Source organism: Borostomias antarcticus, assembly GCF_949987555.1.
Source record: "Borostomias antarcticus genome assembly, chromosome: 10".
Lineage (NCBI taxonomy): Eukaryota > Metazoa > Chordata > Actinopteri > Stomiiformes > Stomiidae > Borostomias > Borostomias antarcticus.
In genome coordinates, this window is record NC_140243.1 from 28,662,713 (window position 1) to 28,675,367 (window position 12,655).

A 12,655-nucleotide genomic window follows, 5' to 3' on the forward strand; every position below is an offset into this window, starting at 1 on the left:
GCACTTAAAGGAAAATGCTCGTTTTTGACAACCTGGACCTGTTTTTGACAACCTGGAGAAGAAATTTAAAATCCAGCGCGAGCCAGTATATCGTGGTCTGTAGCCTCTGTAATATGATCTTTACAAGCCTCTCCCCCACTTGCTCCAGCACGCATGCGCACAGGCCAGCGCGCAGCCTGCTATTCTCCGGCTCACATTCTCTGCGCTACGATCGGATTGTTGCTGACGAATGACGACGACAATATTCTCGGCACCAACTACGATCGTAGCGCAGAGAATGTGAGCCGGAGAATAGCAGGCTGCGCGCTGGCCTGTGCGCATGCGTGCTGGAGCAAGTGGGGGAGAGGCTTGTAAAGATCATATTACAGAGGCTACAGACCACGTATTTGAAAACCGAAAGAATGGCTCGCGTAGAGGAATATCAACTGTCGATTCATGCAATGTGATTGATGAAAACAACCGTTTAGCGGCCGAAAATGGATTTTGAGAAACTGCATTCCCTATGCCCCGTGCGCCGCCATTACATGGATATACTGGCTCGCGCTGGATTTAAAATTTCTTCTACAGGCCTCCGAACAACACAAAAGTGATCTGGGTGAGTCAAACTTCTTATAATATGTCGTAAATAAGGTCCAGGTTGTCAAAAACGAGCATTTTCCTTTAAAGCGCTTTACAATGGCCTCTCATTCACCCATTCACACACACATTCACACACCAATGGCCTCTCATTCACCGGTTCACACACACATTCACACACCAATGGCGGCAGCTGCCATGCAAGGTGCTAACCTGCTCATTGGGAGCAATTTGGGGTTAGGTGTCTTGCTCAAGGACACTTCGACATGTGGACAGTCGGAGCTGGGATTCGAACCGCTAACCCTTCGATCACTGAACGACCCGCTCTACCAACTGAGCTACAGCCGCCCTGCACAAAAAGAAGACGGCTAGGTGTGTGTTATTGTATCACCTTGTGTGGGCGAAGGGTTGTAGAATAACATGGCGTGAGCTGTGTGTGTGTGCTCCCTCCCAGGACCTGTCTTACTACTGCTGCGTGGAGCTGACGGGTCCCGAGGACCAGCTGCTGGCCGCCCTGGCCCAGCTCACCAACAAGGACTCAGGTCAGCCTCAACGCCCGTCCTCTGAGCACTGATCACGCTGAAATGTGTGTGCGGGGGGGCGGGCGTGGGTGTGCATTTGTCATGTGCATTTGTACCTGTGTGTTTGCGATGTGTGCACGGCCCCCTGCCTCCTCATGACTAGCTCCTTCCCACTGTCGTCAGCTGTCTCTATCCAGCCAAACACACCCCTTTTTACCTTTGGCTCTCTGCTTCCTGTCTCCCCATCTCTGCTTTGCGGCGTTCTCTGAGCCTGTTCTGCTAAGTGCTCACTGTGCTTTGTTATATGATTCACTTAAATATCATATTAGAGACTACAGGGATAGCTAACACATAATGGCCGACCATGTAGGCAACTTCTCTGTAACTATTTGTGCGCACTCCTGTTAGTCATGTCTCTCTTATGAAGTATCTAGCCCATGTTGACTGCTCTGTATATGTTCTTAGCAAATAGTCAAACATACTCCTGGAGCTTGCTCGATCGTCTCATTGAGAGGGGTCAGGGAAGAGTTTTTACAGCTCACTTATCTGGCCCCCGGGTGAAACTGTTTTTTTTGCTTCCCTCTTGGAATATGTAGGGGTGGGACCTATGCCCACCCTCCCATTGCTCTCTGTAAAGCACATTGTGTTGCCTCTGTGTATGAAATGCGCTATACAAATAAAGTTTGATTTGATTTGGTAGGTGTGTTTGCAGACACATAAACCCTAGGAGGTTTGTAACCTGCTCTTTAAATAGCGTTGGGCTCAGTTGAACACGGTGCTTGTGGTTCCAGGGCCCACGTTTGCGTCTTCCGTGTGTCTGTCGGGGCGCAGGCAGGGCAGTACCATGGTGTACCGGGCCGGCCCGTCCCCCGCCCGGCCCCTGGGCCCGGTGCTCTTCCTGTGGAGACCCCGTACACCAGGCTCCACACACAGGCAGCTCTGGGTGTGGACCCACCCCACGCTCAAACAGGTGAGACCTTCAACTACACATGCTTCATATGTATAAACGCTGAGGAGCAAACCTGGCTCCAAATACTATCTCACATCATTTCAATTACTTGCTACCAAATACTATTTCACATCATTTAAATTACTTGCTATCTGATGCTCAAGGCAGGCTCGAGCTGGGGATGAGACGGTATACCGTCAAACCGTGAACCGCAGTATAAAATGTCCACGGTATCAGAACCGTGACATTCCCTGTGTTTACGGTATTACGTTTACGGTATTACACAATAATGCGCAGCTGAAACTTCACATTTCAAGTTGCTTGCAACGGTTAATTTTGTAATTTAATATAAGCTTGCTATTAATAAACTGAGCTTAATTACAATAGTGTGTATTTTCCATCATGTGTTGTACTGTAGGGCTCTAGAACGCCTATTCCAGGTGAAATGCCGTATACCGTACCGTGTAACTAGATACCGTACCGTAATGCAAACATCCATACCGTCTCATCCCTAGCTCGAGCAAACGCTGACATGTTTGAAAGGTCTGGCTCAACAGCCTTACATGTTTAAACCCCTGGGTCAGACTGTCTAACGAGCAGAACCCTGGGTCAGACTGTCTAACGAGCAGAACCCTGGGTCAGACTGTCTAACGAGCAGAACCCTGGGTCAGACTGTCTAACGAGCAGAACCCTGGGTCAGACTGTCTAACGAGCAGAACCCTGGGTCAGACTGTCTCTGTCTAACGAGCAGAACCCTGGGTCAGACTGTCTAACGAGCAGAACCCTGGGTCAGACTGTCTAACGAGCAGAACCCTGGGTCAGACTGTCTGACGAGCAGAACCCTGGGTCAGACTGGCTAACGAGCAGAACCCTGGGTCAGACCGTCTAACGAGCAGAACCCTGGGTCAGACTGTCTAACGAGCAGAACAGAGTTCAGCAGGTAGTGAGCGTTGAGCTAGTGTTGATACAAGTGTAAGACGTCCAAATCAGAATTTGTTTTATTGCCATTGTAGTTTTTCAACATACTAGGAAAAACATGAAGAAAACATTGGACAGGGTGACAGGACAGGGTGAATGGACAGGGTGCAGGATGAGACAGGACAGGGTGACTGGACAGGGTGCAGGATGAGACAGGACAGGGTGACTGGACAGGGTGCAGGATGAGACAGGACAGGGTGATTGGACAGGGTGCAGGATGAGACAGGACAGGGTGAATGGACAGGGTGCAGGATGAGACAGGACAGGGTGATTGGACAGGGTGCAGGATGAGACAGGACAGGGTGCAGGATGAGACAGGACAGGGTGATTGGACAGGGTGCAGGATGAGACAGGACAGGCAGGAGTCTGCACACCACAAATATGCTCCCAGGATTTTTAATTGGTACTGAGGTGACATTTCTTCAGAGACCAGACAGTGCAAAGGGCAAATAGAAAATACTAGCGCAAAATAAGATGAGATAAACAATATACAAAGTATAGTGCAATCAGTGTACTGAGAGTGTATAATGTGAGTGTGTGTATATAGTGTAATGTGTGTGTGTATGTGAGTGTGTATATGGTGTGTGCAGCGTGATGTGTGAGTGTGTGTATATAGTGTAATGTGTTTGTGAGTGTGTGTATATGGTGTGTGTGGCGTGATGTGTGAGTGCGGTGCGTCCTACGTGCCGTACATTCGGTGGTCATGTGCAAGTGTCTCAACGGGCGCGGGGTCCAGGGTGGGACGGGGGCGGAGTCACAGGGTGGCTGTGGGGAAGATTTCGTCCTGAAATCTTCAACCATCTCCGCTGTTTTAAGAGCATTTGGCTCCAGGTTGTTTTAGCCACACCAGGACAGCAGCTGGTCGATCTCTGACCTGGAGTCAGACTCGCCTCCCTCAGAGATGAGCCCGATGAGGGTGGTGTCGTCCGTAGCCTGACAGGCTGGTGTCTGGAGGTGCAGCAGGCCGTGTTCAGGGAGAAGAGTAGGGGGGTAAGAACACAGCCCTGGGGGGTGCCAGTGCTGATGGATCTGGACTCTACACTAACACACTATTGACTGCTTTTTACCCACTGATTCTGAACTTCCTGTGTTTCAGGACCTGCTCCCTGAGCTGCAGACTGTGTGCCACTGTTCTGAGGTTGTGCCTCCTCCCCCTCCCACCCCAGTAGAGATGGCCCCTCCCCCTCCCACCCTAGTAGAGATGGCTCCTCCCCCTCCCACCCCAGTAGAGATGGCCCCTCCCCCTCCCACCCCAGTAGAGATGGCCCCTCCCCCTCCCACCCCAGTAGAGATGGCCCCTCCCCCTCCCACCCCAGTAGAGATGGCCCCTCCCCCTCCCACCCCAGTAGAGATGGCCCCTCCCCCTCCCACCCTAGTAGAGATGGCTCCTCCCCCTCCCACCCCAGTAGAGATGGCCCCTCCCCCTCCCACCCCAGTAGAGATGGCCCCTCCCCCTCCCACCCTAGTAGAGATGGCTCCTCCCCCTCCCACCCCAGTAGAGATGGCTCCTCCCCCTCCCACCCCAGTAGAGATGGCTCTGCCACCTGCTCCTCCAGTAGAGAAGCCTGCCCCAGCCCTAGTCCCAGCCCTAGTCCCAGCCCTAGTCCCAGCCCTAGTCCCAGCCCCAGCCCCAGCCCCAGCCCCAGCCCCAGCCCCAGCCTCAGCTTCTGAGACCAAGGACGGCCTTGTGCCAAAGCAGACCAAGGCCTCCAAGAGGAAACGTTCCCAGGGGGAGGCCAAGGCTGCCGGACCCCCGGTCAAGAAGATCTTTGGGGATGGAACCAGATCTCCAACAACCCCTGTGACCTGGACGTCCAGCTCTACCGGCATAGTCATAAGGTTGGTCATGAAGACCTGAAATCTATAAAGCCACAGTTGAATCTGTCACTTTATTTATGGCCCAGGGGTTCTGCAGAGAGGGACAGGGCACAGGATCACCACACACACAGTATGGAACACACTCGGGCTTTTCCTGGCTCAGAATGGCTCTTGGGGGGTGATGTGCACACAGTTTGGGGGGAAAACCTCTGTTTTATGCCGAGTAGCATATATAGGCGTATATCCTTTGCCGTCGTTCTGACTGAGCTCACTTTTCATAATCACGAGAAATCTCCCGACATGACACAAAATGGATATGAAGACAAAATGTTTAAGATACTGATAACCTGTCTATTAATGATCTCCATTACTAGTGGTCCAAACCATGGACAATGCAAGAAAGAGGGACGGGCTGCACTTGAAACAAGCTATTTGGAGAGGATTTGCATTGCTATTTTTATTCTCAATTTTTAGCGTTTTGGCACTGGGGATTTTCCTTTGGCTCTGACTAAAATCTCTTTTGGGGCCAAAAAATCCTCTATGCAGGAAAAACCCAGCATACTGTGCTCTAGATGCAGAAAAGTATGTTTCCCTGCTGTAGTTATCCCCCTCCCTCTGTGTGTGCGTGTGTGCGTGTGTGCGCGTGTGCGTGCGTGCGTACAGTATATACAGTGCATAATGCATTTGTCCCAGTGCTGAACTAGCATTGTTTTATTGTAGTGACCTCACCATGGAGATTGTGCGCTATCGTCTGATTGGTCCGCAGTCACACTCCGTCCTGACTGAGACCTTGGAACCCGCCACGGACTGTGAGGTAAGAAACACGCACACCTCCTCCCGTCAGTCCAGACGAGCAAACCCTTCAGCTGGGTCCACACACCTCAGTCACCATCTATGTGGTTGTGGTGAGTTGTTTTTGTTCTTGTCTCAGGCTGTGAGCCCGTCTCAGACCTCGTGTTTCTGGTGGCCAGAGCACTGCAAGGACGAGGACAGCATGGCCCTCCATCGACAACAAGCCGCCATCTTCCGTCTGCTCAACGGTTTGTTCAGCTCACAATAATACTGAGCTCCTCAGCTCACTGCCAGTTCCTCAGCTCGCTACTCATGTGCTGAAGCAGGAGTTTGTGTATCGTTTGTCAGTGGTGTGTGTGTGTGTGTGTGTGTGTGTGTGTGTGTGTGCGGTGCGCGCGCGTGTCTTCGTGTCCTGTGTGTATTTGTGTGTGTGACATCACTATTTGTGTGTTTGTGTATGTGTGTGTGTGTGTCCTCTTCCCAGGAATCTTGTCCACAGCGGAGGTCCCATCAGGCTCGGTGTTGGGTCTGACGGTGGACGACCCCAGGTTGACCCTGCCCAGGAAGAGGGGCAAGGCCATGCCCAACCTCCAGCAGGCCCAAGGTAACCTCTGACCTTTTACAGGGGTCAGAGTTCACTCAGTATATGATATAGGGCTGCTTACCTGGACAAAGAGGGCCAGCTTCGTGAATCAAAGGCCTCGTCCTAGAACTGAAAAACTCTATGAAAGCCAGGGGCTTGGAGTTCTAGATAGATTTATAATGTTAGTGGAGAACTGAACCAGAAGACAGTATATTCCTGGTCTAACTGTCCTGGCTGGGTCAGATACTCATGAATATAGTCTTGAAGCTGTTCAGTTTTAGCCTTAGTTATCCAGGAAATCAGCTCTGAATCATATATTACTCTCCTTATAGTAGAGTTGTGACAGTTCTGGTGACATCCCAGTAGTCCTGGGTCTGGTTCTGTGTGTATATCTGGTTCTGTGTGTATATCTGGTCCTGGTTCTGTGTGTGTATCTGGTCCTGGTTCTGTGTGTGTGTCTGGTCCTGGTTCTGTGTGTACATCTGGTCCTGGTTCTGTGTGTGTATCTGGTCCTGGTTCTGTGTGTGTGTCTGGTCCTGGTTCTGTGTGTGTATCTGGTCCTGGTTCTGTGTGTACATCTGGTCCTGGTTCTGTGTGTATATCTGGTCCTGGTTCTGTGTGTACATCTGGTTCTGTGTGTATATCTGGTCCTGGTTCTGTGTGTGTGTCTGGTCCTGGTTCTGTGTGTGTATCTGGTCCTGGTTCTGTGTGTGTATCTGGTCCTGGTTCTGTGTGTGTATCTGGTCCTGGTTCTGTGTATATCTGGTCCTGGTTCTGTGTGTATATCTGGTCCTGGTTCTGTGTGTGTCTGGTCCTGGTTCTGTGTGTATCTGGTCCTGGTTCTGTGTGTATATCTGGTCCTGGTTCTGTGTGTGTATCTGGTCCTGGTTCTGTATCTGGTCCTGGTCCTGGTTCTGTGTGTGTCTGGTCCTGGTTCTGTGTGTGTCTGGTCCTGGTTCTGTGTGTGTGTCTTGTCCTGGTTCTGTGTGTGTATCTGGTCCTGGTTCTGGTTCTGTGTGTGTCTGGTCCTGGTTCTGTGTGTGTATCTGGTCCTGGTTCTGTGTGTACATCTGGTCCTGGTTCTGTGTGTGTATCTGGTCCTGGTCCTGGTTCTGTGTGTGTGTCTTGTCCTGGTTCTGTGTGTGTGTCTGGTCCTGGTTCTGTGTGTATATCTGGTTCTGAGGCTGGTTCTGTGTGTATATCTGGTTCTGAGGCTGGTTCTGTGTACGTATCTGGTCCTGGTTCTGCGTGTATATCTGGTTCTGAGGCTGGTTCTGTGTACGTATCTGGTCCTGGTTCTGTGTGTATATCTGGTTCTGAGGCTGGTTCTGTGTGTATATCTGGTTCTGAGGCTGGTTCTGTGTGTGTATCTGGTTCTGAGGCTGGTTCTGTGTGTATATCTGGTTCTGAGGCTGGTTCTGTGTGTATATCTGGTTCTGAGGCTGGTTCTGTGTGTATATCTGGTTCTGAGGCTGGTTCTGTGTGTATATCTGGTTCTGAGGCTGGTTCTGTGTGTGTATCTGGTTCTGAGGCTGGTTCTGTGTGTATATCTGGTTCTGAGGCTGGTTCTGTGTGTATATCTGGTTCTGAGGCTGGTTCTGTGTGTATATCTGGTTCTGAGGCTGGTTCTGTGTGTATATCTGGTTCTGAGGCTGGTTCTGTGTGTATATCTGGTTCTGAGGCTGGTTCTGTGTGTATATCTGGTTCTGAGGCTGGTTCTGTGTACGTATCTGGTCCTGAGCTCCTGGGGAGCCTCTGCCTGTCCATGCAGATGTCCCAGGTTCGAATCCTGGCAGGACCCTGTGCCCAGACCACCCCCTCAGCCACGTTCTCCTCTCTCTCCCCCTCTCTCTCCTCCTCCTCTCTCCTCCTCCTCTCTCCCCCTCTCTCTCCTCCTCTCTCCTCCTCCTCTCTCCTCCTCCTCTCTCTCCTCCTCTCTCTCCCCCTCTCTCTCCTCCTCTCTCTCCTCTCTCTCCCCCTCTCTCCTCCTCTCTCTCTCTCTCTCTCTCTCCTCCTCTCTCCTCCTCTCTCTCTCCTCCTCTCTCTCCTCCTCTCTCTCCCCCTCTCTCTCCTCCTCTCTCTCCTCTCTCTCCTCCTCCTCTGTCTCCTCCTCTCTCTCCCCCTCTCTCTCCTCCTCTCTCTCCTCCTCTCTGCTGCGTGAGGCTCCTCAGTGTCTCTTTCATGGGATGGTCCTTCCCTGTCTCTCACTGCAGAACAAGCTGTTAACTGAGTTCATGATGCTGTTTGGTTGTCATCCTCTTTGGGCTGGTTTAAGTCCCATTGAAGGAGCTTCTTGGTTCTAATCTAGTTCATGCAGCAGTGTTCTTCTTAGCTCCTATAGCAGGTAATGCAGGAGTGTGTTCTGTTGGCTCCTATAGCAGGTAATGCAGGAGTGTGTTCTGTTGGCTCCTATAGCAGGTAATGCAGGAGTGTGTTCTGTTGGCTCCTATATCAGGTCATGCAGGAGTGTGTTCTGTTGGCTCCTATAGCAGGTCATGCAGGAGTGTGTTCTGTTGGCTCCTATAGCAGGTCATGCAGGAGTGTGTTCTGTTGGTTCCTATATCAGGTCATGCAGGAGTGTGTTCTGTTGGCTCCTATAGCAGGTCATGCAGGAGTGTGTTGTGTTGGCTCCTATAGCAGGTCATGCAGGAGTGTGTTCTGTGCTGGGTTGTGTTTCCAGGGGAGGACGAGGAGGGGAGGAGAGGGCTGATTTTGCAGGGGGTACCAGAGTGCTGCAGCCAGAGTTCCCTGTGGGACCGATCAGTACGCGACAACGTCACTGATCACAAGATATCAGAGCAGGTAAAGAGTGTTCCTCAATACCCAACACTCACCTCACTACCCAACACTCACCTCACTACCCAACACTCACCTCAATACCCAACACTCACCTCAATACCCAACACTCACCTCAATACCCAACACTCACCTCACTACCCAACACTCACCTCACTACCCAACACTCACCTCACCACCCAACACTCACCTCACTACCCAACACTCACCTCACTACCCAACACTCACCTCACTACCCAACACTCACCTCACTACCCAACACTCACCTCACTACCCAACACTCACCTCACCACCCAACACTCACCTCACCACCCAACACTCACCTCACTACCCAACACTCACCTCACTACCCAACACTCACCTCACTACCCAACACTCACATCACTACCCAACACTCACCTCACTACCCAACACTCACCTCAGCACCCAACACTCACCTCACCACCCAACACTCACCTCACTACCCAACACTCACCTCACTACCCAACACTCACCTCACTACCCAACACTCACCTCACTACCCAACACTCACCTCACTACCCAACACTCACCTCACTACCCAACACTCATCTCACTACCCAACACTCACCTCACCACCCAACACTCACCTCACGCCCCAACACTCACCTCACTACCCACCACTCACCTCACTACCCACCACTCACCTCACTACCCAACACTCACCTCACCACCCAACACTCACCTCACTACCCAACACTCGCCTCACTACCCACCACTCGCCTCACTACCCACCACTCGCCTCACTACCCAACACTCGCCTCACTACCCAACACTCACCTCACTACCCAACACTCACCTCACTACCCAACACTCACCTCACTACCCAACTCTCACCTCACTACCCAACTCACCTCACTACCCAACACTCACCTCCCTACCCAACACTCACCTCCCTACCCAACACTCACCTCCCTACCCAACTCTCACCTCCCTACCCAACTCTCACCTCACTACCCAACACTCACCTCACTACCCAACACTCACCTCACTACCCAACACTCACCTCACTACCCAACACTCACCTCACTACCCAACACTCGCCTCACTACCCAACACTCGCCTCACTACCCAACACTCACCTCACCACCCAACACTCACCTCACTACCCAACACTCACCTCACTACCCAACACTCACCTCACTACCCAACTCACCTCACTACCCAACACTCGCCTCACTACCCAACACTCACCTCACCACCCAACACTCACCTCACTACCCAACACTCACCTCACTACCCAACACTCACCTCACTACCCAACACTCACCTCACTACCCAACACTCACCTCACTACCCAACACTCACCTCACCACCCAACACTCACCTCACTACCCAACACTCACCTCACTACCCAACACTCACCTCACTCCCCAACACTCTCCTCACCACCCAACACTCACCTCACTACCCAACACTCACCTCACTACCCAACACTCACCTCACTCCCCAACACTCACCTCACTACCCAACACTCACCTCAATACCCAACACTCACCTCACTACCCAACACTCACCTCAATACCCAACACTCACCTCACTACCCAACACTCACCTCACTACCCAACACTCACCTCACTACCCAACACTCACCTCACTACCCAACACTCACCTCAATACCCAACACTCACCTCCCTACCCAACACTCACCTCCCTACCCAACACTCACCTCCATACCCAACTCTCACCTCACTACCCAACTCTCACCTCACTACCCAACACTCACCTCACTACCCAACACTCACCTCACCACCCAACACTCACCTCACTACCCAACACTCACCTCACCACCCAACACTCACCTCACCACCCAACACTCACCTCACTACCCAACACTCACCTCACTACCCAACACTCACCTCACTACCCAACACTCACCTCACTACCCAACACTCACCTCACTACCCAACACTCACCTCACTACCCAACACTCACCTCACTACCCAACACTCAGAGTTCTGAAAGAGAAAGCTTGTGTGTGTGTGTTTTCTCCGTGTCTGTGCCCAGGACCTGAACAGGCAGCGTAGTGAGGTCCTGGTTCCGGGCTCCAGGCTGCGCCCCCCTCCCCAGGGCCGGGTGCCCGTCCTGCTGGTGCAGCAGCCTGGGAAGCAGGTGGGGCTGGAGCAGCCGTCCTGGGGGGCTGGCTGGGACCTGCTGCTGCCCAAGGCCTGGGGCATGGCCTTCTGGGTCCCCCTGGTACACCGCCTCGCCCTCTCTACCCAACACTCACCTCACTACCCAACACTCACCTCACTACATGGCCTTCTGGGTCCCCCTGGTACACCGCCTCCCTCTCTACCCAACACTCACCTCACTACCCAACACTCACCTCACTACATGGCCTTCTGGGTCCCCCTGGTACACCGCCTCCCTCTCTACCCAACACTCACCTCACTACCCAACACTCACCTCACTACATGGCCTTCTGGGTCCCCCTGGTACACAGCCTCCCTCTCTACCCAACACTCACCTCACTACCCAACACTCACCTCACTACCCAACACTCACCTCACTACCCAACACTCACCTCACTACATGGCCTTCTGGGTCCCCCTGGTACACAGCCTCCCTCTCTACCCAACACTCACCTCACTACCCAACACTCACCTCACTACATGGCCTTCTGGGTCCCCCTGGTACACAGCCTCGCCCTCTCTACCCAACACTCACCTCACTACCCAACACTCACCTCACTACATGGCCTTCTGGGTCCCCCTGGTACACAGCCTCGCCCTCTCTACCCAACACTCACCTCACTACCCAACACTCACCTCACTACATGGCCTTCTGGGTCCCCCTGATACACAGCCTCCCTCTCTACCCAACACTCACCTCACTACCCAACACTCACCTCACTACATGGCCTTCTGGGTCCCCCTGGTACACAGCCTCCCTCTCTACCCAACACTCACCTCACTACCCAACACTCACCTCACTACATGGCCTTCTGGGTCCCCCTGGTACACAGCCTCCCTCTCTACCCAACACTCACCTCACTACCCAACACTCACCTCACTACATGGCCTTCTGCGTCCCCCTGGTACACAGCCTCCCTCTCTACCCAACACTCACCTCACTACCCAACACTCACCTCACTACATGGCCTTCTGGGTCCCCCTGGTACACAGCCTCCCTCTCTACCCAACACTCACCTCACTACCCAACACTCACCTCACTACATGGCCTTCTGGGTCCCCCTGGTACACAGCCTCCCTCTCTACCCAACACTCACCTCACTACCCAACACTCACCTCACTACATGGCCTTCTGGGTCCCCCTGGTACACAGCCTCGCCCTCTCTCAGTCCAACAGGCTTTTAGTTCGCTACCAACAATCATGTTCACTGATCCAGGACCAGGCTTTATCCCTTTCATCTAACGTGACAAATGAAGGATCAGATTTCAGCGTTGAGGTGGACGCACTAGAACAGCGGTTCCATAACTCAATCAGGCCCAACTTGGGTATTTTCTGGCCTCACCTAGATTAGAATTGGTAATTAATTAGAGGCTATTGTACAAACAGGGCATTTCCTTTACTACTAATAACAAGACACAAAGATCCAATTTTAGTTTTATATTTTATTCAAAAATGAACAAATTTGACCACTGTGAAATAATTACGCCT

The 12,655-nt window shown here is 52.3% G+C and overlaps 1 protein-coding gene across 1 annotated transcript in view; it reads left to right on the plus strand.

The window, feature by feature from the left end:
• The window catches only part of pop1 (POP1 homolog, ribonuclease P/MRP subunit), a gene marked incomplete at both ends in the record, with an annotated part of 28,229 nt that overhangs the window by 7,001 nt on the left and 8,573 nt on the right, over positions 1-12,655 (plus strand). Inside the window, 9 exons of the mRNA XM_084444717.1 lie at positions 1,031-1,118; positions 1,889-2,067; positions 4,121-4,189; positions 4,724-4,863; positions 5,563-5,656; positions 5,774-5,882; positions 6,119-6,238; positions 8,898-9,019; positions 11,039-11,227. Of these exons, the coding sequence (XP_084300843.1) occupies positions 1,031-1,118; positions 1,889-2,067; positions 4,121-4,189; positions 4,724-4,863; positions 5,563-5,656; positions 5,774-5,882; positions 6,119-6,238; positions 8,898-9,019; positions 11,039-11,227 (1,110 nt within the window). The remainder of the gene's footprint in view (positions 1-1,030; positions 1,119-1,888; positions 2,068-4,120; positions 4,190-4,723; positions 4,864-5,562; positions 5,657-5,773; positions 5,883-6,118; positions 6,239-8,897; positions 9,020-11,038; positions 11,228-12,655) is intronic.